General features: G+C 48.1%; 1 protein-coding gene across 1 annotated transcript in view; it reads left to right on the forward strand.

Moving 5' to 3' along the window:
- The first annotated feature begins 279 nt into the window (after positions 1-279).
- The window catches only part of COQ8B (coenzyme Q8B), a 50703-nt gene continuing 23730 nt past the window's right edge, over positions 280-27252 (forward strand). The window contains exons 1-12 of the mRNA XM_069746747.1: positions 280-553; positions 2220-2256; positions 3631-3814; positions 4159-4431; positions 14279-14345; positions 14673-14750; positions 15336-15455; positions 18129-18214; positions 18298-18438; positions 19315-19396; positions 21544-21637; positions 21956-22097. Coding sequence (XP_069602848.1) covers positions 3638-3814; positions 4159-4431; positions 14279-14345; positions 14673-14750; positions 15336-15455; positions 18129-18214; positions 18298-18438; positions 19315-19396; positions 21544-21637; positions 21956-22097 — 1260 coding nt within the window. The 5' untranslated portion in view covers positions 280-553; positions 2220-2256; positions 3631-3637. The remainder of the gene's footprint in view (positions 554-2219; positions 2257-3630; positions 3815-4158; positions 4432-14278; positions 14346-14672; positions 14751-15335; positions 15456-18128; positions 18215-18297; positions 18439-19314; positions 19397-21543; positions 21638-21955; positions 22098-27252) is intronic.

Consider the following 27252-nt stretch of genomic DNA (forward strand, 5'->3'; position numbering starts at 1 on the left):
ATGAAGTGGGGGAAAAAGCTCACGTATAAAAAAAAAGAGGCCATATTATATACGTATATATTTTTTTTTCCTGAAGGAGTTATTTATGCAGGTTTTAGACAGACAAAATGACAGTACGGATAAAGAAAGCTCAAGCAAAACGCAACTAGTGTGAGGCTGTGAGTACATGTACTGAGGAGCCTTCACCATCACGAGGTCGCTCTGCATCACGTGACCCCTTCGGCATTCAAGTCTCGCTGGCTCATAACCTTCAAACTGACATCGGCAGACACAGCCAATCACATCTATTTTGTCATTTCTCACCAAGGCATATTCAGATGACTCCAGCGCTGTGATTGGGCCGCTGTAACGTACAGCGCTGATTGGTTGTTAAGAGTACAGCGCCCTGGGGTTCAGTCTCATTCCCGGCACTCGGGTACGGCACGCCGCAGGTTCCACTCTAGTCCCCGGTGATTATAGGCGCCTCCGGTGCAGCGGGGGTTTGGTGAGCGCGACTGTTGCCCTTATCAAAAATGGCGGCAAGTGATTCTCAGTGAGTGCATGGAAGATAGAGGTGAGTTGTTCCCCATGTTTGGGCAGCTATTGCGGCTGTGGTGGCGGCCCTGGTCTCTGGTGAGGAGTCAGCTCGGCGTACTTGTGATGTAACATCCGTTGGAGCTTCCATTACACTGATTGCTGTCAGTGAATGGGAACATTAATCCTCCTCACAGACTGAATGTTTCTGCTTCTATCCTGCACTTACCTGCTCTTCATAATAATAATAATCTTTATTTATATAGCGCCAACATATTCCGCAGCGCTTTACAGTTTAACAGTTTCAAACACAACAGTCATAAGTAACAACGTTAATAATACAATAAAGCAAAATAAGACGCCCCTGCTCGTGAGATCTTACAATCTACAATGAGGTGGGGGAGATACAAAGTACAGGTGTGTATTTACAATGATGTATTTACAATGATGGTCCAGCCATCTTCAGGGGGTGGGGGATAGATGGAGATAGTGAATGGGCTACACACACACAAATATAAAATGACTTTGATTGCTGAACGAGACAGGCCGCTCTGAACAAATGTGTTTTGAGCGAGCGCCTAAAACTATGCAAGTTGTGGATGGTCCTAATATCTTGGGGTAGAGCATTCCAGAGGATTGGCGCAGCACGGGAGAAGTCTTGGAGTCGGGAGTGGGAGGTACGGATTAGTGCAGAGGTTAGTCGGAAGTCATTTGCAGAGCGCAGCGGTTGGCTAGGCCGATAGACAGAAATGAGGGAGGAGATGTAAGGGGGTGCCGCACTGTGGAGAGCTTTGTGGGTGAGAACAAGTACTTTGAATTGTATCCTGTAATGAATGGGTAGCCAGTGTAACGACTGGCGAAGAGCGGATGCATCTGAGTAACGATTAGCTAGATGGACAACCCTGGCTGCTGCATTAAGGATAGACTGGAGAGGGGAAAGTCGCGTGAGGGGGAGGCCAATTAGTAGAGCGTTACAGTAGTCCAGGCGGGAGTGGATTCGGGCAACAGTGAGGGTTTTTGTTGTCTCCATGGTGAGAAAAGGGCGGATTCTAGAGATGTTCTTTAGGTGTAAGCGGCACGAGCGGGCAAGAGATTGTATATGGGAGGTGAAGGAGAGATCGGAGTCAAACATAACACCCAGACAGCGCGCCTACTGCCGGGGTGTTATTATGGTGCCACCCACGGAGAGGGAAATGTCAGATTTAGGGAGGTTAGTAGAAGGCGGGAGCAGAAGAAGTTCAGTTTTGGAGAGGTTGAGTTTCAGATAGAGAGCGGACATGATGTTGGAGACTGCGGACAGACAGTCAGTGGCGTTCTGTAGTACAGCGGGGGTAAGGTCAGGGGATGACGTGTATAGTTGTGTGTCATCGGCATAAAGATGGTACTGAAAGCCAAATCTGCTGATGGTCTGTCCAATTGGGGCTGTGTAGAGGGAGAAGAGAAGGGGGCCAAGGACTGAGCCCTGAGGTACCCCAACAGTGAGAGGAAGAGGAGATGAAGTGGAGCCAGAGAACAGAACACTGACGGAGCGGTCAGAAAGATAGGAAGAGAACCAGGATGCTCTTTCCTCCTTTTCTACAACACTCTGCCCTCCATGAGACCATAAATGCTTTCTCCCTCCACCACATTGTGGAGATCAGCCAAATTATGGAAACTAAAATGTGTTTTGAACCCATTAAATAATTTTTATTTCTTCTTAACAACAGAGTTACCTTGAATAGAAGAACTTGGAAAGAAACAAAGGTGAGAAATGTGTAGACTCGTGTGGTGCCATGTATCACACTGCAGATAAAGTTGACGGGACCTTGATCCCGCAGCCGGGTGAGTGTTCTGTGGCCCCTGGTCGGGAGCCCTGTGGCCCCTGGTCGGGAGTCCTGTGGCACCGGGTCCTCTTTTGACTAGCCGGGTTACGCCACACCAGCTAATTAACTGAAGAGCTGGGGATTCAGGCCGGTACAATGCGGTTTGCAGGGGCCACAGAATACTGTCCAGGGTCACCAGACCGTGCCAGATCTGACGAGCATCATTGTGAGTGGTCGTCTGCCTCTATGCGCCTCTCCTTTAGGGGGGTGGGAGAGGTGTAGTGGGTGGGCTGCTGTTGCTCGGGTGTTTTAAAAATATCATCACCCCCTGACCAGGGGTTTCTCTGGAATTATTTCCCAACCCCATTGAAGCAAATGCAGCTCTGTTGCAATACCGCACACCACCAATGGTCCGAGGTGGCGCCGCTTCTGCAAGAAAGCAGCCATGTTTCTTCTAATCTTGGAAACCGCTTTTAACGACCAGATGTGAGAGTCGCTTCTCTGACTACTGGAGGGGCACACAGCCTCAACTGATGTAGGGGACCCACACATCCTCCATTATACAAATGTCAAGCGTTTCTTGAATTTAAAGGGATTGTCGAGGATTAGAAAAAAAAAAACATGTCTTCCATCTTTTATAACCCAATGAGTTGTGTGAGTCTGTGCGGTACTGACTCCTTACAGTTCCACATTCACTTCAATGGGGCTGAGCTGCAATAACAGACACAACCCATGGTCAGGGGTGGCGCTCTTTCTAATAGAATGTTTTTATATGTGAGTTAAAGGGATTGTCCATCTGTGTGTGTGTGTATGTATGTATGTATGTATGTATGTATGTATGTATGTATGTATGTATGTATGTATGTATGTATGTATGTATGTATGTATGTATGTATGTATGTATATATATATATATATATATATATATATATATATATATATAAAAAAAATTTTTTTTTTCTTGAAGTGCCCTATGAAGGGTTATTGCCCTTCTTTTGTATACTAATATCATTGCTAGGCTCTGTGAGCCCCTGGAACCCCCACCAATTCCATGCATGATGGGGCCACAGAACTTTGTGAAAGTGTGTAACATATAGCAAGGAGATCTAACCGGGACACTGAAGCCAGAGTGATTTAAAGGGCCATTACCCTATAGCGCGGCCTTATAACGTGCACACTCGGCCTTTCTTTCAGACATTTATGGCTCTTTTGACTTTCGCAGCTTCTTGTAAGATCCGAGCACGTGATCCCGTATTGTGTAGTTGTGGGAATATTGAGACTTTGTCCTGAGCCCTGTTTTATCTTTGCATTGCAGAGCTAGGATGTGGAGCGAGGTGGTCTTGGTGCTGCAGGGAGGGTCTCGCGTGGCGCAGGCGGTGGTGAAGATGGGCTGTGAAGAGCTACGTGTGGCCTCCGCTACCTCCACATTAGGAAGCGGGATTCGGTCTCTGCAGTCCGCGGCGGAGCGTTGTGTGAGCGCGGCGTTCACTAACCTACAGGTAAGTGAATAGTGCCGCCATATACTTTTGCTTTTTACATCCGCCATGACTACCGGAGGAAGGGCCGCACATCGGTAGCGGGATGTCCCGCTGGTTTTGTCTGCAGCGCTGACGTTCTAGTGACAGCACTGCAGCCAATCAATGCTCTCAGCAGTTCTGCCGTCATGGGTCGTTGAACTCATTGGCTGCAGTGCTGTCGACGTTGCAGCAGCGGTGTGGACCCGGGGAGGGTGATTAAGGCCCGGATCATTTCTAATAAAAACAAAACTGTAGTCGGGGGTGGGATAGGAGTTTTTAGAAACGGCAATACCCCTTTTCATTTATTGCCCCTTTTGTCATTTTAGGTTAACAAGACTGATTCCAGGGAGCGCCCGCCATCTTCAGATTTCAATGCCGAGTCTTGGAGTGTGATGTCAGATTTACCCCCTGCTGAAGAGGCGCCATCTTCCCAGCCGAACCCTGCAGGATGGGAGAAGAAGGGCCCGAGCGTGACTGGCATGGGGCAGGTGCGAACATACAGCACCATCAGAGGGTTAACGGCCGATGAGCTCCAGAGAGCGAGGGAGGCGAAGCAACACGGCGGAGCAGAGGATCATGGGAGAAACAAGCGGCAGAAGGTGGGGGACAGCTTATAATAAATATCAAGCTGTCAAAATCTGTGTCTGATCCTGCTTGGTCTCACTTATAACTTTTCTCCTCTTAGTTTTAATTTCCGCCATTCTGCACTCATTTTTTTTCTACTGTGGAGCTCCAAATCCCTTTTAAAATGGTCACAGTTAATTAAGTAGGACCTGATGAGGCTAGTGTACTTGCTGTGAAAATCCATTTCAGAATGGCTATGTATTACCTGGTAATAATATGAGGGTTTTTTTTTTTTTTGAGTCCAGAGTGAAAGATCTCATCAATGTATCCAGCCTGAGTGACAGCGGCAGCTTGTGCTGAGCAGTGTGAGATCACAGCAGGGAGGAGGGACGCTGAGGAGCTGTCAATCAGGTTAGGGGGACGGAGATTCAGTTTACACTTTCACAACTGTTTTTTCACAACCATTCTGACATAGAATTTCTTCACTGTCAGTACACCAGCCTCATCAGGAACAAGATCTATATACCAGTTTATACAATGTGTTGTGAAATCTGGTGACAGCGCATTTAAAGGGACGTCGTCTAGGATTTAAATTTAAAGCAAAACTGCTAAGAGCAATAATAAAATAATAAAAGCACCTATTCAACTCTATGCAGACAATCTCTTTTAAATGGTAAAAAGAAAAATATGTCTGTTTGCAACGACCACTAAAAGGAGGTGCTTTCTGGCTTTTGGAAAACTCCTGACGTCATGTTGACAACCCTGCAGCTAATCGGTGAGCTCAGCAGCTCGTGGCGTTAACCCATGCAGAGCTGATAAGCGCATTCATTGACTGCAGCGTTGTGGACCATAACGGACTCCAGGAGTAGCGGCAGAGACTGTGCTCTGGACCTGGGGAGGGTGAATATAGCGCAATTTTGCTACTTGTTGGTTTTTTTCTTTTTTTTGTTTAAATTGAACTGCACCCTGGGACAGGGCTATCCTGAAATTGGAAAACTCCTTTAAGTTCTGTGTAGTCATAAAGCTCCCCCTAGTGGTGAATAGGTAACATACATTGGTCAGTGCTGAGGATTTGGAGCTTTGTATCAGAAAAGGATCTGACGGCTTTAAAAATAAATTAAGCCAACAGAATTTTGTACTCGCTAAGGGAAAAACATTTTCTAAATGTAAAGCCCATCAGAAGTTTAGAGTGTAAGCTCTATGGGGCAGGACGTGTGCAATCAACTTATGCTGTTGTGTGCGATTCCCCCATGTTTTGTGTGCGGATGATTTTGCCTTTTGGGACTTGTAGTTCTTCCTTGCAGGCATTAGCCATTATTGTTATCGCGGACGTGCTGACAATAAAGTAATTGTGCGGTGAATTGTCTGGTGTCGTTCAGTGTGCGCATGGCGTCCATAACATTTCCATTTACAATCCAGACGCCCAAGTGACGGGCTGAGAAATAAAGTCGGAAGTCGGCCTCTGTTTCTAGACTACGGGGGCGGGTTGTCCGGCAGCTTTACGTTACTCCTCATCGCCAGGACTAACCAGTAACTGCGAAGAATTCAATGCTCTATGGCTGGGGAATCCACGGATATAATGGGGGCCACGTAGTGGAGGCGGTGGTTTCCCCCGAGCTTCCGAGACGTGTCCTATAGTGATGGAAGGTTAGAGCGCCGACATTGAGGAGGTCAGTAATGGATCAGATCCACGGATATAATGGGGGCCACGTAGTGGAGACGGTGATTTCCCCCGACCTTCCGAGACGTGTCCTATAGTGATGGAAGGTTAGAGCGCCGACATTGAGGAGGTCAGTAATGGATCAGATCCACGGATATAATGGGGGCCACGTAGTGGAGACGGTGATTTCCCCCGAGCTTCCGAGACGTGTCCTATAGTGATGGAAGGTTAGAGCGCCGACATTGAGGAGGTCAGTAATGGATCAGATGCGCGGCCAGATCTACGACATCGTCTGCACGGAACGTCCGGATCTCCATGTCGGATTTTATGGGCAGCTGTAAGGATGATGATTAACCCCACGATCAGACTGACACTCGGCAGTAACTCACCTAAAACCAGTCTAATGTAGGCCATTAACTCATTAAAGACCAGGTAATTTTTTTTATTTTTTTTTTCTCCAAGAGCCATAACATATTTTTCTATCAACAGACAATATTCGTATGGCTACTTTGCGGGACGAGTTGTAGTTTAGACTGAACTACTCATTTTACCTTTTAAAAGTTACTGTAATAAAAAACAGGAAAAAAAAAATCCGAAGGGAATGAAATGGTGGGGGGAAAGTAATTGTTCTTGGGAATTTTTTTTTTTTTTCCAATGGTAAAAATGACCTGACAACAGGATCCCCCGGGTTGGTATGATTGCAACTGTTCTAAACTTGCATAGATTATTATTACTATTGTTAATATACTGTATATACAGTATATTTAAAAAATTTACAGTGAATAAAGATTTAAGCATTTAAAAAACAAAAAAAACTTTTTGAGACCTGTAATATTTTTTTGAGCATGTTGAGGGCTTGTTTTTTTGGGGTTTTTTTTTTTTAATACCATTTTGGGGTAAATACAATATTTTAATGATTTTTAAGGATATGTGGCAATTCTGGCACTTTATTACTTTTTTTTTTCCCTTTACAGAATTTACCGTACATTTAATTCATTTTATAAAATGCACATAAAAAAATAAAGGGAACACTAAAATCCCACATACTAGATACCACTAAATTAAATATTCCAGTTGCAAATCTTTACTCATTACATAGTGGAATGCGTTGAAAGCAATAAAAGATAAAAATGATCAACACCCACTTGTGGAGATCGGGCCCTCATACCATCCTCATGGAGTCGGTTTCTAACCGTTTGCGTAGACACATGCACATTTGTGGCCTGCTGGGGGTCATTTTGCAGGGCTCTGGCAGTGCTCCTCCTGTTCCTCCTTGCACAAAAGAGGAGGTAGCGGTTCTGCTGCTGGGTTGTTACCCTCCTACGGCCCCCTCCACATCTCTTGGTGTGTTGGCCTGTCTCCTGGTATCTGCTCCATGCTCTGGACACTACGCTGACAGACACAGCTATCCTTCTTGCCACAGCTCTCATTGATGTGCCATCCTGGATGAGCTGCATTACCTGAGCAACTTCTGTGGGTTGTAGACACTGCCTCATGCTACTGTACTGTACCTCTTGGGGTAAGAGCAATGACAAAATGCAAAAGTGACCAAAACAGCCAAAAAGGATTAGGACAGAGAAACGGTCTGTGGTCACCCCCTGCAGAACATAGTAACATAGTAACATAGTTAGTAAGGCCGAAAAAAGACATTTGTCCATCCAGTTCAGCCTATATTCCATCATAATAAATACCCAGATCTACGTCCTTCTACAGAACCTAATAATTGTATGATACAATATTGTTCTGCTCCAGGAAGACATCCAGGCCTCTCTTGAACCCCTCGACTGAGTTCGCCATCACCACCTCCTCAGGCAAGCAATTCCAGATTCTCACTGCCCTAACAGTAAAGAATCCTCTTCTATGTTGGTGGAAAAACCTTCTCTCCTCCAGACGCAAAGAATGCCCCCTTGTGCCCGTCACCTTCCTTGGTATAAACAGATCCTCAGCGAGATATTTGTATTGTCCCCTTATATACTTATACATGGTTATTAGATCGCCCCTCAGTCGTCTTTTTTCTAGACTAAATAATCCTAATTTCGCTAATCTATCTGGGTATTGTAGTTCTCCCATCCCCTTTATTAATTTTGTTGCCCTCCTTTGTACTCTCTCTAGTTCCATTATATCCTTCCTGAGCACCGGTGCCCAAAACTGGACACAGTACTCCATGTGCGGTCTAACTAGGGATTTGTACAGAGGCAGTATAATGCTCTCATCATGTGTATCCAGACCTCTTTTAATGCACCCCATGATCCTGTTTGCCTTGGCAGCTGCTGCCTGGCACTGGCTGCTCCAGGTAAGTTTATCATTAACTAGGATCCCCAAGTCCTTCTCCCTGTCAGATTTACCCAGTGGTTTCCCGTTCAGTGTGTAATGGTGACATTGATTCCTTCTTCCCATGTGTATAACCTTACATTTATCATTGTTAAACCTCATCTGCCACCTTTCAGCCCAAGTTTCCAGCTTATCCAGATCCATCTGTAGCAGAATACTATCTTCTCTTGTATTAACTGCTTTACATAGTTTTGTATCATCTGCAAATATCGATATTTTACTGTGTAAACCTTCTACCAGATCATTAATGAATATGTTGAAGAGAACAGGTCCCAATACTGACCCCTGCGGTACCCCACTGGTCACAGCGACCCAGTTAGAGACTATACCATTTATAACCACCCTCTGCTTTCTATCACTAAGCCAGTTACTAACCCATTTACACACATTTTCCCCCAGACCAAGCATTCTCATTTTGTGTACCAACCTCTTGTGCGGCACGGTATCAAACGCTTTGGAAAAATCGAGATATACCACGTCCAATGACTCACCGTGGTCCAGCCTATAGCTTACCTCTTCATAAAAACTGATTAGATTGGTTTGACAGGAGCGATTTCTCATAAACCCATGCTGATATGGAGTTAAACAGTTATTCTCATTGAGATAATCCAGAATAACATCCCTCAGAAACCCTTCAAATATTTTACCAACAATAGAGGTTAGACTTACTGGCCTATAATTTCCAGGTTCACTTTTAGAGCCCTTTTTGAATATTGGCACCACATTTGCTATGCGCCAGTCCTGCGGAACAGACCCTGTCGCTATAGAGTCACTAAACATAAGAAATAATGGTTTATCTATTACATTACTTAGTTCTCTTAGTACTCGTGGGTGTATGCCATCCGGACCCGGAGATTTATCTATTTTAATCTTATTTAGCCGGTTTCGCACCTCTTCTTGGGTTAGATTGGTGACCCTTAATATAGGGTTTTCATTGTTTCTTGGGATTTCACCTAGCATTTCATTTTCCACCGTGAATACCGTGGAGAAGAAGGTGTTTAATATGTTAGCTTTTTCCTCGTCATCTACAACCATTCTTTCCTCACTATTTTTTAAGGGGCCTACATTTTCAGTTTTTATTCTTTTACTATTGATATAGTTGAAGAACAGTTTGGGATTAGTTTTACTCTCCTTAGCAATGTGCTTCTCTGTTTCCTTTTTGGCAGCTTTAATTAGTTTTTTAGATAAAGTATTTTTCTCCCTATAGTTTTTTAGAGCTTCAATGGTGCCATCCTGCTTTAGTAGTGCAAATGCTTTCTTTTTACTGTTAATTGCCTGTCTTACTTCTTTGTTTAGCCACATTGGGTTTTTCCTATTTCTAGTCCTTTTATTCCCACAAGGTATAAACCGCTTACACTGCCTATTTAGGATGTTCTTAAACATTTCCCATTTATTATCTGTATTCTCATTTCTGAGGATATTGTCCCAGTCTACCAGATTAAGGGCATCTCTAAGCTGTTCAAACTTTGCCTTCCTAAAGTTCAATGTTTTTGTGACTCCCTGACAAGTCCCCCTAGTGAAAGACAGGTGAAACTGCACAATATTGTGGTCGCTATTTCCTAAATGCCCAACCACCTGCAGATTTGTTATTCTGTCAGGTCTATTAGATAGTATTAGGTCTAAAAGTGCTGCTCCTCTGGTTGGATTCTGCACCAATTGTGAAAGATAATTTTTCTTGGTTATTAGCAGAAACCTGTTGCCTTTATGGGTTTCACAGGTTTCTGTTTCCCAGTTAATATCCGGGTAGTTAAAGTCCCCCATAACCAGGACCTCATTATGGGTTGCAGCTTCATCTATCTGCTTTAGAAGTAGACTTTCCATGCTTTCTGTTATATTTGGGGGTTTGTAACAGACCCCAATGAGAATTTTGTTACCATTTTTCCCTCCATGAATTTCAACCCATATGGACTCGACATCCTCATTCCCTTCGCTAATATCCTCCCTTAAAGTGGACTTTAGACAAGACTTTACATAGAGACAAACCCCTCCTCCTCTCCAATTTTTACGATCCTTTCTAAACAGACTGTAACCCTGTAAGTTAACTGCCCAGTCATAGCTTTCATCTAACCATGTCTCGGTTATTCCCACTATGTCAAAGTTACCTGTAGATATTTCTGCTTCTAGTTCTTCCATCTTGTTTGTCAGGCTTCTGGCGTTTGCGAGCATGCAGTTTAGAGGATTTTGTTTTGTTCCAATCTCCTCACTGTGGATTGTTTTAGAAATGTTCTTACCTCCCTTCTGAGTATGTTTTCCTGGGTCGTCTTTGTTCGAGTCTAATGTTTTTCTTCCCGTCCCCTCTTCTTCTAGTTTAACGCCCTCCTGATGAGTGTAGCGAGTCTTCTGGCGAATGTGTGTTTCCCAGGTTTGTTGAGGTGTAGTCCGTCTCTGGCGAGGAGTCCATCATACCAGTAATTCACACCGTGGTCCAGGAATCCAAATCCTTGTTGTCTGCACCATCGTCTTAGCCAGTTGTTTGCATCAAGGATCCTGTTCCATCTCCTGGTGCCATGCCCGTCTACTGGAAGGATAGAAGAAAAAACTACCTGTGCATCCAGTTCCTTTACTTTCTTCCCCAACTCTTCAAAGTCCTTGCAGATTGTCGGTAGGTCCTTCCTTGCCGTGTCATTGGTGCCAACATGTATCAGAAGAAATGGGTGGACGTCCTTGGAGTTGAAGAGCTTTGGTATCCTATCGGTCACATCCTTGATCATCGCACCTGGAAGGCAGCATACTTCTCTTGCAGTTATGTCCGGTCTGCAGATGGCTGCTTCGGTGCCTCTCAGTAGTGAGTCTCCCACCACCACCACTCTTCGTTGCTTCTTGGCTGTACTTTTTGCTGTCACTTGTTGCTGTGTGCCCTTTTCTTTTTTGCTTGCTGGTATTGCTTCATTCTTAGGTGTGCCATCTTCATCCTCTACAAAGATTTGATATCGGTTCTTCAGTTGTGTGGTTGGTGATTTCTCCATGGTCTTCTTGCTTCTTTTGGTCACATGCTTCCACTCATCTGCTTTTGGAGGTTCTCTGACACTTTTTGCACCTTCTGTGACCAGTAGAGATGCTTCTGTTCTGTCTAGAAAGTCTTCATTCTCTTTGATGAGTTTCAAAGTTGCTATTCTTTCTTCCAGACCCCGCACCTTTTCTTCTAAAAGGGCCACTAGTCTACACTTCTGACAGGTGAAATTGGATTCTTCTTCTGGTCGATCTGTGAACATGTAGCACATGCTGCAGCTCACCATGTAGGTTGTCACATCTGCCATGTTGCTCCTAGATCCTGCTGACTTGCTGTGTGTTTTCCTTCTTGTGTAATCTACTCAGCCAAGCTCTCTTGCAATAATGTCCTACAGGCAAAAATTAGCCTCCTGAAGCTTGAATCCCTGGTTTGGTGATGCTTTCGAAGCAGCTGGTCCCGGCTGTACCCAACGATCTTCTAGCTTAGGGAGACTTCGCTTCTCCCAGAAGGCACCTGGAATATGCAAATTAGCCTCCTGAAGCTTGAATCCCTGGTTTGGTGATGCTTTCGAAGCAGCTGGTCCCGGCTGTACCCAACGATCTTCTAGCTTAGGGAGACTTCGCTTCTCCCAGAAGGCACCTGGAATATGCAAATTAGCCTCCTGAAGCTTGAATCCCTGGTTTGAAGCTTGAATCCCTGGAGAACCACTCCTTTATTGAGTGTGTCTTGCTAATTGCCTATCATTTCTACCTGTTGTCTGTTCCATTTGCACAATAGCCCAGAAGTTTATTCACAATTGGTGTTTCATAACTGGACAGGCTGATTTCACAGAAGTGTGACTGACTGGGAGTTGCATTGTATGGGTTAAGTGTTCCCTTTATTTTTTTTGAGCAGTGTACTATAATAGACCGGACTTTTTTGTTCCATTTTTTTTTGTTGTTGTTTCTTTTTCATGCTGCAACAAATAGTGAAAATCTCGGTCTCCTATGAGGCTCAGCCTGTGGCTGGGCTGCACAGGAGGATCAGCACAAGCCATTAGTGTCCTCGTCGGACCCCCGGTTGGTATGGTAAGCCATCTGTATACCGTGATGGATGGGTGGCGGCGTGCGCATTGGCAAGCTTTTTGTTTAAATGCCGCTGTCTGAAATTGATAACGGCATCTAAATGGGTAATGACGGCTCTGCTCACTGGCACCTGTTAGGCACCGATGCTGTGTATTATAGCCGCCATCTACCGTGGGTGGAGGGAGCTCAGCTCCTGAGTCCTGTCTATATCCGCGGACCCCAGTGCTGATGTACTGGTATGTCCTGTCCATGTTTGCAGACCCCAGTGCTGATGTACTGGTATGTCCTGTCTATATCTGCGGACCCCAGTGCTGATGTACTGGTATGTCCTGTCCATGTTTGCAGACCCCAGTGCTGATGTACTGGTATGTCCTGTCTATATCTGCGGACCCCAGTGCTGATGTACTGGTATGTCCTGTCCATATTTGCGGACCCCAGTGCTGATGTACTGGCATGTCCTGTCTATATCTGCAGACCCCAGTGCTGATGTACTGGTATGTCCTGTCCATGTTTGCGGACCCCAGTGCTGATGTACTGGTATGTCCTGTCTATATCCGCGGACCCCAGTGCTGATGTACTGGTATGTCCTGTCCATATTTGCGGACCCCAGTGCTGATGTACTGGCATGTCCTGTCCATGTTTGCGGACCCCAGTGCTGATGTACTGGTATGTCCTGTCCATGTTTGCGGACCCCAATGCTGATGTACTGGTATGTCCTGTCCATGTTTGCGGACCCCAGTGCTGATGTACTGGTATGTCCTGTCCATATTTGCGGACCCCAGTGCTGATGTACTGGTATGTCCTGTCCATGTTTGCGGACCCCAGTGCTGATGTACTGGTATGTCCTGTCCATGTTTGCGGACCCCAATGCTGATGTACTGGTATGTCCTGTCCATGTTTGCGGACCCCAGTGCTGATGTACTGGTATGTCCTGTCCATATTTGCGGACCCCAGTGCTGATGTACTGGTATGTCCTGTCTATATCTGCAGACCCCAGTGCTGATGTACTGGTATGTCCTGTCCATGTTTGCGGACCCCAATGCTGATGTACTGGTATGTCCTGTCCATGTTTGCGGACCCCAGTGCTGATGTACTGGTATGTCCTGTCCATATTTGCGGACCCCAGTGCTGATGTACTAGTATGTCCTGTCTATATCTGCAGACCCCAGTGCTGATGTACTGGTATGTCCTGTCCATGTTTGCGGACCCCAATGCTGATGTACTGGTATGTCCTGTCCATGTTTGCGGACCCCAATGCTGATGTACTGGTATGTCCTGTCCATGTTTGCGGACCCCAATGCTGATGTACTGGTATGTCCTGTCCATGTTTGCGGACCCCAATGCTGATGTACTGGTATGTCCTGTCCATGTTTGCGGACCCCAGTGCTGATGTACTGGTATGTCCTGTCCATGTTTGCGGACCCCAATGCTGATGTACTGGTATGTCCTGTCTATATCTGCGGACCCCAGTGCTGATGTACTGGTATGTCCTGTCCATATTTGCGGACCCCAGTGCCGATGTACTGGCACGTTCATGTGCCCTACGGGGTTAAATAACACAAGTGCCCTCTGTTCTATCCGGCATGTCAAATCCTCCTTGGCAAGAAAAGAAGACGGGAACACAACAATCTATCAGAAGTGAAGACTGCGCAGGTCCGGCTGCTACAGAAGAGCTTAAAGTGAAATTCTGTGTCTCCATCCCCTAATCGGACCCTCACAAGTCTTGATTTTTCCAACCCAATAGTCATACAATACTACATCTCTCCTCCTCGGCAGAGGCTGCTGGATGGGAGTTGTAGTGTTACATAATGAGTGATCATTAAAGCGTAAAGAAAGAACAATCCCAACGTACATTAATATCTTTTGTTTATTCACAGCTCAGTGAACGGGCCCGAGAGAGGAAGGTGCCGGCATCTAGAATCAGCCGCATGGCAAATTTTGGGGGTAATTTTATTTTTTTAATTTTTATTGTTGATTCTGAATCGTGATGAGTGAACGTGCTCGGATTAGGTGTTATCTAAGCATGCTCAGGTGCTAATAAAGTGTCTTCAGCGTGCTCGAATATTATGTCAGAGTCCCCGCGGCTACAGGTCTCGTGTCTGTTAGACAGCGGCAACACATGCAGGGATTACCTAAGAATCAAGACAATCCCTGCATTTGTTGTGACTGTCGAATATCAGCAAGACATGGAGCCGCGGGGACTTGGACATATTATTCGAGCACGCCGAAGACACTCGGTCATCACTAATCCTGAACCTACCGCTCCTCCAGGTTTGGCCGTCAGTCTTGGGATTGGTGCACTGACAGAAGCGGCTAAACAGTCCTTGAGCCGAGAAAAGAAGTCCGGAGGTGAGACACGGGCAAGCAGCCGTTTGCTTTTATTTTTCTTACTTTGTGAACAAAAGTAAAAATTATGTCGTAAAGTGTTTGTCGCCCCCTCTAAGCGAACCATCGTCGTAGCTGACCGGCACCAGCATGGTTGCTCTATCCAGTTGCACCGTTTGAATGCCGACATGAAATTTTACATCAGCGTTTAATTAGCTGAACAGCAACTATCGGCGCTACGTATGGAGCGGGCTCAGCTCCTGAGTCTGCTCCATGCCCCCGATGTGTGACGGAGGGGGAGAAATGTGTTTTGTTAGAAAATCTACGTTTATGATGATACCAAATTTCTAATAACAGCTTGTCTTTTTTTCTTTACTCTATAAAAGTAATTTTTTGCAAAAAAAATACAATTTTCCTCCAGACCCCCATATTCTGAGAGCCGAAATTTTTTATTTTTATTTTTTGTTGGTAGTGTCCTGCTCCATACAGCGAGTACGCACATCCGCCATAAATGGATGATGCGTAGGTTTTAAAAATTTTCTGAAACGTTATTCTACCCAAACTGCGGACACCACATTGTTTTTTTTTTTTGTTAATTTTTTAATCCAGATCTTACTGTGATGGAAGCGAATTCTTTCATGAATGAAGCCAATGCCGAGAGAATCGTTGACACGTTGTGTAAAGTCCGGGGAGCTGCCCTGAAGATCGGGCAGATGCTGAGTATTCAAGGTGATTATACGAGGATTTCTGGAAGGCTCCGCGCACAGGGGGGGGTCAGGTTTTCTTTTTCTTGGTCCTTCTATCGTGTAAGAATCTATTCCAGGTATCTTAACCCCTTAATGACCGCCAATACGTCTTTTAACTGACCTGAGATATAAGAGAATAGCCTCCCCATACAGGGGACAAACCAGCAGCTGTCGGCTGTACACTATAGCTGACAACTTGCTGTATCAGCCATGATCAGTGTTTGCACCGTCCAAATCTGTTTAACACCTTAGATGCTGCTGTAAATAGTGACTACACCATTATAAATGGTTAACAGAGTGTGGGGGCTTCTTCTTTATCCCAATTGGTGCCTTCAAATCATGATTGTGTGGTCCTGATGTTTGCGATGGCAATTCATGGTCAAATAGCAGCTTTACAGTCTGACAGCTGTTGTAACCTGTTCAGAAGTTAGAGGCATTTAGGTGGTAAAAATACACATTTTCATTTCTGTCATACCACTTTGTATTAATTCCTGTAAAGCACCTAAAGAGTTAATAAACTACCTGACAGCAGTTTTCAATATGTCAGAAGGTGCTGTTTCTAAAATGGTATCACATTTGGGGGTTTCCCAATATATGAGACCCCTAAAGTCACTTCAAACATGGAAAAGTCCCTAAAAAAAAAAAATTGTAAATTTCCTTGAAAAAAATGAAAAATTGCTGCTACATTTTTAAACCTCCTATAATACTAACAAAATAAAATAACATTTTACAAATGGTGCTGATGTAAAGCCGACATGTGGGAAATGTTATTTATTAATGGTTTGCTGTGGTATGACCATCTGGATTAAAGGGATAATCATTCAAATTTAGAAAATTGCTAATTTTTTTTACATTTTTCTCAAATATTACCGTAGATTTTTTTTATAAATAAACACAAACATATTGACCTAAATTTACCATTATCATAAAGTATAATGTCACGAAAAAACAATCTCAAAATCACTGGGATTTGTTGAAGCGTTGCAGAGTTATTACCACATAAAGTGACACTGATCAGATTTCAAAAATTTGGCTCCGTCACTAATGATGCATGGCAGGTGGAGAGCTCGGATACAGATCTTACATTGGGGCCCATCACGAGTTTAGTAATATTAGTTTAGTTGCTTGCATGTAATATCATTCTATAACCGGGTTGAGCTTCTTCATTGCTTACATATAAATATTGCAAAATTGAAATAAGTATATCAGAAAGTTTGTTATTCTCCCTCGTTGTTGTTGCTCTTCTCCCTCGTTGTTGTTGTTGTTGCTCTTCTCCCTCGTTGTTGCTCTTCCTCGTCGTTGTTGTTGCTCTTCGCCCTCGTTGTTGTTGCTCTTCGCCCTCGTTGTTGTTGTTGTTGTTGCTCTTCCTCGTTGTTGTTGCTCTTCCTCATTGTTGTTGCTCTTCTCCCTCGTTGTTGTTGTTGTTGCTCTTCGTCCTCGTTGTTGCTCTTCGTCCTCGTTGTTGTTGTTGTTGCTCTTCACCCTCGTTGTTGTTGTTGCTCTTCTCCCTCGTTGTTGTTGTTGCTCTTCGCCCTCGTTGTTGTTGCTCTTCGCCCTCGTTGTTGTTGCTCTTCGCCCTCGTTGTTGTTGTTGTTGCTCTTCTCCCTCGTTGTTGTTGTTGCTCTTCGTCCTCGTTGTTGCTCTTCGTCCTCGTTGTTGTTGTTGTTGCTCTTCACCCTCGTTGTTGTTGTTGCTCTTCGCCCTCGTTGTTGTTGTTGTTGCTCTTCCTCGTTGTTGTTGCTCTTTCTCGTTGTTGTTGCTCTTCTCCCTCGTTGTTGTTGTTGCTCTTCGTCCTCGTTGTTGCTCTTCGTCCTCGTTGTTGTTGTTGTTGTTGCTCTTCCTCGTTGTTGTTGCTCTTCCTCATTGTTGTTGCTCTTCTCCCTCGTTGTTGTTGTTGTTGTTGCTCTTCGTCCTCGTTGTTGTTGCTCTTCGTCCTCGTTGTTGTTGCTCTTCGTCCTCGTTGTTGTTGTTGCTCTTCGTCCTCGTTGTTGTTGTTGCTCTTCACCCTCGTTGTTGTTGTTGCTCTTCTCCCTCGTTGTTGTTGTTGCTCTTCCTCGTCGTTGTTGTTGCTCTTCGCCCTCGTTGTTGTTGTTGTTGCTCTTCCTCGTTGTTGTTGCTCTTCCTCGTTGTTGTTGCTCTTCCTCGTTGTTGTTGCTCTTCTCCCTCGTTGTTGCTCTTCGTCCTCGTTGTTGCTCTTCGTCCTCGTTGTTGCTCTTCGTCCTCGTTGTTGTTGTTGCTCTTCACCCTCGTTGTTGTTGTTGTTGCTCTTCCTCGTTGTTGTTGCTCTTCCTTCATTGTTGTTGCTCTTCTCCCTCGTTGTTGTTGTTGCTCTTCGTCCTCGTTGTTGCTCTTCGTCCTCGTTGTTGTTGTTGTTGTTGCTCTTCACCCTCGTTGTTGTTGTTGCTCTTCACCCTCGTTGTTGTTATTGATATTGCTCTTCGCCCTCGTCGCTCTTCGCCCTCGTCGTTGTTCGTCATCTCCGTCGTTATTGTTCTTCGTTCTTCTTTCTTTATCACCAGATGCATTAAATTGACATCTATTTCTGATTGCAGTTGTTTTAATTTTTCATATAGGAAGGATATTTATTCATTTTTTTTTCTTTGAATTATTTATTTTTATAGTATTGGGTTCCTTTTGATGTTTTGTGTTATTGCAGATAATAGCTTCCTCAGTCCGCAGCTGCAGAAGATCTTTGAGCGGGTGAGACAGAGCGCGGATTTCATGCCTTCCTGGCAGATGGCGGTGAGTATCGCTCTGTCTCTTACCCATCTCTGCCATAATCTGGTGGGGGGGGGCTGGTGAAATTATAGATATTACTCCCACAGAAAGTCCTGGAGGAGGAGCTGGGCTCTGGATGGAGGGAGAAGTTGTCGTACTTTGAAGATAAACCTTTTGCAGCCGCCTCTATTGGTCAGGTCCATCTCGCCCGGCTGCTGGATGGCCGGGAAGTAGCCATGAAGATCCAGGTGAGTTGTTGTTTCACCTTCTACATCTTCTTTTATTTTAGACTACGTAAAGGAGCTTTATTTTTAAGTTTTGCCAATGGGCAATACTCTAAATTAATTAAATATTCATTATTTATATCATGATGCCGCCACGCTCCAGCAGTCCCAGAAATAAATATGTACCATCCATCGCTGCAGCCAGTCACTAGCAGCAGCGGTCAAATGCTGTGAATGCAAACCTCACCTCTGAGGTCAGTGACTGGTTGACCACAGCGGTACTGCCACTGTCAGTAATGCATATTGCACTTTTTTCCCTAGTAATTGCCATTTAAAAAAATAAAAAATTAAGATCCTGTGCACACGGTGCAGATTTGTTGCGTTTTGTCGCATTTTTTTTTCTGTGCAAATTTGTCACAAAACCTGAAGGATTTCCTGACGCCAGCAAAGAGAATCCTGAGGTGTCATGCACACGTTGCAGATCTGGTGCAGATAATCTGCTGCCTGTCAATTCATTCAGCGTTTTTGCTGCAGATTTCACCCATAGTAAAGAGATGGGGAAAAATCACCGCTCTTTAGTCACCTGACTCCCCCCACGTCTCATCTGATCACGCACTGTTCTAGTCACCTGACCGCTGCAGCTAATCACTTGCTTTAGTAATCAGGTGACCAAAGAATGAGCCTGAGATGGCACATGGTAGCTGTGGGAGAGGACACTCGAGCGGTGGCCCTGGAGCCGCGTAGGACTCATTGCATGTTGTTTATTGTAACTTTTACCCCATTGGGTAATTCTGACGTCCCCGCCGGTGATCATGGACGTGTTACCGCCTGAGCTTGGTGCAGATGTCTCCTATGTGGTGTACTGAGCGCCGATTGTTACTCGTTTCCTTCTTCTCCCAGTATCCTGGAATCGCTCAGAGTATTAAGAGTGATGTGGAAAACCTGCTGTCAATTCTGAAAATGAGCGTAGCCATACCAGACGGTAAGGAGCCGGCCACAATCATTTACTTCTACTTTTTATAAATATTTAATTGGACGCTGACGTTTCCATGAGCTTGTTCTCACGTGATGGACAACACAATGACTGGTAAAATTCTTTATTTTTCCAGAATAATGTTTTTGGGACCTAAATTAACTGAAAAGTGACGATGTTTCTCGTCTGTGTAACCCGCTGTCCGCTGCTTGTTGTGAGCTGTAATCCGTCTCTAGCAGTAAACGCCCGGAGATGGATTACAGGAAGTGGAGGCGGGTCTTTGTAGCGCTATAGGAAGTGGCGGCATGTTGTTTTTTTTTTGTTTGTTTTTTTAGTTTTACAGGAAATGGGGGCGGGTCTGTGTCCCTCTATTGGCTAGGTGGGGGCGGGTCTGTGTCCCTCTATTGGCTAGGTGGGGGCGGGTCTGTGTCCCTCTATTGGCTAGGTGAGGGCGGGTCTGTGTCCCTCTATTGGCTAGGTGAGGGCGGGTCTGTATCCCTCTATTGGTTAGGTGGGGGCGGGTCTGTGTCCCTCTATTGGCTAGGTGAGGGCGGGTCTGTGTCCCTCTATTGGCTAGGTGGGGGCGGGTCTGTGTCCCTCTATTGGCTAGGTGGGGGCGGGTCTGTGTCCCTCTATTGGTTAGGTGGGGGCGGGTCTGTGTCCCTCTATTGGCTAGGTGAGGGCGGGTCTGTGTCCCTCTATTGGTTAGGTGGGGGCGGGTCTGTGTCCCTCTATTGGCTAGGTGGGGGCGGGTCTGTGTCCCTCTATTGGCTAGGTGGGGGCGGGTCTGTGTCCCTCTATTGGCTAGGTGGGGGCGGGTCTGTGTCCCTCTATTGGCTAGGTGGGGGCGGGTCTGTGTCCCTCTATTGGCTAGGTGAGGGCGGGTCTGTATCCCTCTATTGGTTAGGTGGGGGCGGGTCTGTGTCCCTCTATTGGCTAGGTGGGGGCGGGTCTGTGTCCCTCTATTGGCTAGGTGGGGGCGGGTCTGTGTCCCTCTATTGGCTAGGTGGGGGCGGGTCTGTGTCCCTCTATTGGCTAGGTGGGGGCGGGTCTGTGTCCCTCTATTGGCTAGGTGGGGGCGGGTCTGTGTCCCTCTATTGGCTAGGTGAGGGCGGGTCTGTGTCCCTCTATTGGCTAGGTGGGGGCGGGTCTGTGTCCCTCTATTGGTTAGGTGGGGGCGGGTCTGTGTCCCTCTATTGGCTAGGTGAGGGCGGGTCTGTATCCCTCTATTGGTTAGGTGGGGGCGGGTCTGTGTCCCTCTATTGGCTAGGTGAGGGCGGGTCTGTGTCCCTCTATTGGCTAGGTGGGGGCGGGTCTGTGTCCCTCTATTGGCTAGGTGGGGGCGGGTCTGTGTCCCTCTATTGGCTAGGTGGGGGCGGGTCTGTGTCCCTCTATTGGCTAGGTGGGGGCGGGTCTGTGTCCCTCTATTGGCTAGGTGGGGGCGGGTCTGTGTCCCTCTATTGGCTAGGTGAGGGCGGGTCTGTGTCCCTCTATTGGCTAGGTGGGGGCGGGTCTGTGTCACTCTATTGGCTAGGTGGGGGCGGGTCTGTGTCCCTCTATTGGCTAGGTGAGGGCGGGTCTGTATCCCTCTATTGGCTAGGTGGGGCGGGTCTGTGTCCCTTTAATGGCTAGGTGGGGGCTAAGTCTGCTGGGGAGGGGCTCGGGATCTCTTCCCCCACTTTTCTTTTTGTCTTACTGCATATAGGCATAAGAGACCTGGGGTTCAGGTCAATCCAGGCAGGGGCAATTCATATTGCAAAGTGAGGAGGGGACTAAGAGGGAGTTCCTGCACTTATAGTGCTGGCAGATTACTGATAAAGAGTAATTGCCCACTGAGAGAACGGCAAGTTACAGAGTGTGAGATTCAGGATAATTCTTAAGGCTCCTTAGCTCGTCTCGTGCGTGGATTCCCGCAGACCACACATTGATGGCCTATTAACTCCAGTATAAAAACGACAAGTGTGTAGTTACTCTGTGTGACTGCAGACTTGCCTTTCCTCACTGCACACACTGCGGATGCTCCGGTGTCCACGCCTGAATACTCCCGGTCAGATTCCGACTACACTGTGTCCGGCGCACTCAGTATTCCGCGAGGATTCATATTGTGACTGCAAACTGGTCGTTTTTGCCCCTTTATTCCAATGTGTTTTTTGCAGGTTTGTTTCCTGAAAATAGCGTACAAGTCCTGCAGAAAGAACTGGCCTGGGAATGTGACTACGTGCGTGAAGCCAAATGTGCCAAGACGTTCAGGTAGTACGGCAATCATTGTGTGTTTTGTAAGCAAATACCTACAGAAATGATCCAGAAAAAAACTGGCAGAAAATGTAATAAAAAACATAATACACAACTGTGGAACCTTTAATGGTGAAGTCTTGAGGGCGAGTCTATTTACTTCCCACCACTGAAGGCTGTGATCACTGTCCAAAGCGCTGATCCCAGTAAGACCAGCACAGGACGTCCACGGCCAGTAACTCTGGAAACTGCAGAGCACTAGGAGGGCACTAGAGAAGAAGCAGAGTAGATAAGAGTTCTCAAGCTTCGACTAAATGTTTTCTCCATGACTTCCAGGAATCTCCTGAGCAATGATCCGTTCTTCAGAGTCCCGCAAGTGATTGATGATCTGACTACCAAGAGAGTGCTGACTATGGAGCTGGTGCCTGGGGTTCCTCTCGACCATTGTGCAGAGATGGACCAGGAAACCCGCAACCAGGTCAGATGGCTGCATATAGCGGATAGTGAGATCCTGATAGCACTGGAGTAATCGGAGGAGAGCGAGATTCATCTGTCTGCACACTCCTTTCATCCTCTTCCCCACCACAAACATCTTAGTGTAAAATTGTACAAAAATGTTAATTTCTCCTTCGCCTCATTGGGGGACACAGGACCATGGGTTATGCTGCTGTCACTAGGAGGCTGACACTAAGCTGAGACAAAAAAGGGTTAGCTCCTCCCCTGCAGTATACACCCTCATGCTGGCATGCAGAGACCCAGTTTAAGCTTAGTGTCCGTAGGAGGCACACTGATTTTTTTCTCTCTTTTTTCATCTATTCCGGACGAAGGGGGCGACGGATTCTTCTAAGGTCCGATCTCCCCCGAACCAACAACAGGCGAGCACGGGAGTTTCACCTCACCGTATCCTCTCCTGCGACGTGGGAGCCACTGCCTGAGCTGTCCTTTTTTTGGGCGACGGTTTCTCCCCTAATGGGCCCCGATCTCCCCTTATACAGACGAGCACTGGTGTTCCTACCTCCAGTATCCTCCTCTGCAGCCAGGCCATTTTATTGCCGGACATCTGCCCTGTCCACCAGGTTCTACCCTCGGCTGTACAGTGGCTTTATCCCAGTGGCGTCCGTGCAGACCACACTGCATCACCAATGTGACTTGTGACTCAGGTGGTGGACGGTTCCTCTCCACCCCCCATGTGGGGTAGGTGGATAGAAGGCTTCCCAACCCCTGCACCGTTCCTATATATGGCACCATGGTTCCCTCTCACCTCCATCTTCAGGGTAAGTGCCCGGTGGGGGGACTGGGGGGGGGGGTGTCGCCGGCGGTCAGGAGGGCTCCTCATCCCTGGGCTCCATCTGCAGGCTTTTTGGGCGGTCCCTGTCCCTTTCCGGCGCTCGCGACCGCGCGCCGGGCCGAGGCCGCAAATTTAGTCCCCGGCTTCGGCCTAGCCGCTGGTCGCCGCCGCTAAGCTCCGCCCACTCCAGCCAGTGTCTGTGGCGCCGCCCCCCGCTCCTGGCGCTTCTCTCAGCCGCCGAGATTTCTCTTCCTGATCTCGGCGGCCATCTTGGTCCCTCTCCTCAGCGCCGCAGCTCCTGCCTGTCGCATCTCTGGTGCGTCAGTGGCCCACGTGCAGCCGGCTTCCTCCTCTCAGAGTGAACACCCCAGCAGTTCGTCTCTCCTGGATAGCGGGACACAGGACCGGGGTAAGGAGACATCGTTAGCTCCCCTCTGCAGCGCCCTCTCAGTCACTGGTCACCTCTATATAGACCCTGTAATTTTGTCTGCATTAGCATCATGTCGCAGTCAAGGTCTAAAAAATCTTCTAAGGTGCATACAACCTTCTTTTCTGCGTGTACCACCTGCCAGGCCCCTCTTCCCAGGCCTCAAAGCTCTCCCCTCTGCTCTGCCTGCGATGCCCCGTGTGCCCAGGAGCCCTCCACCGCCGCCGACCCTGGAGTACCTAGCCCCCCCCCGTGGGTCGCCTCGCTTTCTCAGTCCGTGGATTTTTTAGTTAACGCCATCAAGTCCATTCAAAATCCTCCCGGGGAACGGGGCAATCCGCTACAGGTGCTAAGGGATCCCTCCATAGCAGGGGAATCGTCGGCCAGCAGGGGCCGCTCGCCTCTTAAAGAGGCACGGTCGTCCAGAAAACGGACCCGTACTACCTCTCCAGAGCGTTCTCCTCGTCACTCAGACTCTGGCAGCTCCACCTCTCGCTCACCCTCTTTGGGGGCTCGAAGCGTTCAGGACTCTGAACATGAGTCTGAAATTTCTTTGGATCCGGAGGCTCCGGAGTTCAGAGCCACGGTTGACTCCCTCATCGTAGCAGTCAATCACGCACTAAAGGTGGATGACGATTCTAATTCCGCTCCGGAACATGCGGTCTCCTTTTCCAGAACCAAGCGTTCTCACAAAGCTTTTGCCTCTCATCCAGCCTTCCTGGACATAGTCAGGCGTCACAGGGAACACCCAGACAAGCGCTTCACGGGTAAGAAGGTCTTGGTTTCCAAGTATCCCTTCTCAGCTGATCTCGTGAAAGACTGGACGGATCCCCCCACGGTAGATCCGCCGGTCTCGCGCCTGGCTTCTAAGACTCTTCTCTCAGTCCCGGAGGGCGCTTCAATTAAGAGTCCCACCGAACGCCAGATAGACTCTCTAGCTCGCTCGGTGTACGAAGCCTCTGGCTCGTCCCTGTCTCCCTCCTTCGCCGCGGCCTGGGTGTCCAAGGCTATGGTTTCCTGGGCGGATGCCCTAGCGAAATCCATTAATGAGCAGGACCTCCCCTCGGAGATGGCGGACCTGGCTAAGCAGCTAGCCATGGCCAGCGATTATGTTATGTTCGCATCTCTCGACGCGGCAAATTGCGCTGCTTCGGCGGCTTCCAACGCCATCGCTATTAGAAGGGCCCTTTGGCTCAGAGATTGGCGCGCAGACTCTTCCTCTAAAAAATCCCTGATTTCTCTCCCTTTTCAAAGCGGGCGTCTTTTCGGCGAAAAGCTTGACCAGCTTATTTCCGACGCCACAGGGGGAAAGAGCAAGTTTCTTCCCCAACAGAGGCCCAAGGCGGCTTTCCAGCGCCAGCCTTACTTTCGTTTTCGGCCTTTTCGTACCAACTCTGCCTGGTCCAATCCCTCTGGCCTTCCCAGATCGGACCGCTCCGCCCGCGCAGACAGAGACGTTCGTCCATCCTTCAGACCTAATCCCTCCTGGCGCGGGAAACCGAGGCAGCCCCGAACCAGAGGTTCCAGACCTCCCAGATTCCCTTCTCAATGACTCGGGAACAGCGCCAGTCGATCCCAGAAGAGTAGGCGGTCGTCTACTCCTTTTTCAACAAGCCTGGCTCTCCGTCGTTCACGACGAATGGGTCAGAGATCTGGTATCGTCTGGCTACAAGATAGAGTTCTCCTCTCCCCCTCCCACTCGGTTCTTCCCCTCTCGTCTTCCCAGTTCGGGAGCTCAGTCTCGCGCCCTTCTTTGCGCCATCCACTCCCTCCGCCAGAGCGGGGTCATCGTGCCGGTCCCGGAACACGAGAGGTTCAGAGGCTTCTACTCAAACCTCTTCGTCGTGCCAAAGAAGGACGGGACCGTTCGTCCCATTTTGGATCTGAAGCTTCTGAACAGGTGCGTGAGAGTCCGGCACTTCAGGATGGAATCGCTCAGATCAGTCATCTCCTCCATGGAAAGAGGGGAATTTTTGGCCTCGATAGACATCAAGGATGCCTATCTTCACATCCCGATCTTCCCGCCTCATCAGAGGTTCCTTCGCTTTGCCATTCGAGAGGACCATTTTCAGTTCACAGCCTTGCCCTTCGGTCTCGCCACGGCGCCCAGGGTGTTCACCAAGGTCATGGCGGCTGTCATGGCCATTCTTCACTCTCGAGGAGTCGTCGTATTACCTTACTTAGACGATCTCCTCATATAGGGCCCGTCGTTTCAGGCCTGCGAGTCAAGCGTCCACATTACCCTGGATTCGCTTTCTCGCCTGGGCTGGCTGATCAACTTAGACAAGTCATCTCCCGTTCCTTCCCGTCGGATCTCCTTTCTGGGAATGATCCTGGACACTTCAAGGGGGCTGGTTTTGCTTCCTCGGTCCAAGGTCCAAGCGCTCCAGCAGGGAGTCCGTACACTCTGCCATCCTCGCCCGCGAACCATTCGGTTCGCCATGAAGATCCTGGGAAAGATGGTTGCGGCAATCGAAGCTGTTCCCTTCGCTCAACTCCATCTCCGCCCCTTACAACAGGCTCTGCTGGACAACTGGGACAGGAGTCTCTTTTCTCTCGACCTCCCTTGTCCCCTGTCTCCTCGGGTCAGACATTCTCTCATTTGGTGGACCCTGGGACCATCTCTTCTCCAGGGGAAGTCCTTCCTCCCGTTCCGCTGGTTAGTGGTAACCACCGACGCCAGTCTTCTTGGCTGGGGGGCGGTGTTTCTTCACCACTCGGCCCAGGGTCGTTGGACTGCTCGGGAATCCAGCCTCCCCATCAACATTCTGGAGATTCGTGCTATCAGACTTGCTCTGATTCACTTCCACGCTCTGCTTGCGGGTCACCCAATAAGAGTCCAATCGGACAACGTCACGGCGGTGGCTTACATCAACCACCAGGGGGGTACCCGCAGCAGGGCGGCGATGAGGGAAGTCTCTCTCATCCTTCGTTGGGCCGAGACCAACCACTCCATCATCTCGGCGGTGCACATTCCGGGAGTCGAGAACTGGGCAGCGGACTTCCTGAGCCGCCAGGGCCTTGCCTCGGGGGAATGGGAACTTCACCTAGAAGTTTTTCACCAGATCTGTCTTCGCTGGGGGACCCCGGACGTGGATCTGATGGCATCCAGATGGAACGCCAAGGTCCACAACTTCATCGCTCGATCTCGGGATCCCCAGGCCATTAGAGTGGACGCGCTAATTTCTCCGTGGCATCATTTTCAACTCCCATACGTGTTTCCTCCTCTTCCCTTACTGCCGAAGGTCATCCGAAAGATCAGGACGGAGGGAGGACCGGTCATTCTGGTCGCCCCAGACTGGCCTCGTCACGCTTGGTACGCGGAGCTCGTAGCCGACGTCCCCTTGCGGTTGCCAGACCGCCCAGACCTACTTCGCCAAGGACCGATCTACCATCAGAGCTCAGGGGCCCTACGTTTGACGGCGTGGCTGTTGAAACCTGGATTCTAGCTCGTGCTGGTTTCTCTCAGCAGGTCATTCCTACCATGCTAAGTGCTCGCAAGGCGTCCTCTGCCTCTATCTACCACCGCGTCTGGAAGACCTTCTTTTCTTGGTGCAGGCTCCGAGGGCTCCCTCCGCTCAGCTTCTCCATCCCTTGTATCCTGAATTTCCTTCAGTCCGGTCTGGATTCCGGTTTGGCCCTGAGCTCTCTTAAAGGTCAGATCTCAGCCTTATCCGTGCTGTTCCAGCGTAGGATCGCCACCAACCTTCAGGTCAAGACTTTCATTCAGGGAGTCTCCCATGTTGTTCCTCCTTACAGGACGCCTTTGGAGACCTGGGATCTCAATTTGGTCCTGGGGGCTCTCCAGGAACCGCCGTTCGAACCCCTTCAAGACGTTCCGCTCTCTGTTCTCTCTTGGAAGGTTGCCTTCCTGGTAGCGGTGACGTCCATCAGAAGGGTTTCAGAGCTCGCCGCTCT

The sequence above is a fragment of the Ranitomeya imitator genome, chromosome 2 (assembly GCF_032444005.1).
Source record: "Ranitomeya imitator isolate aRanImi1 chromosome 2, aRanImi1.pri, whole genome shotgun sequence".
Taxonomy (NCBI): Eukaryota; Metazoa; Chordata; class Amphibia; order Anura; family Dendrobatidae; genus Ranitomeya; species Ranitomeya imitator.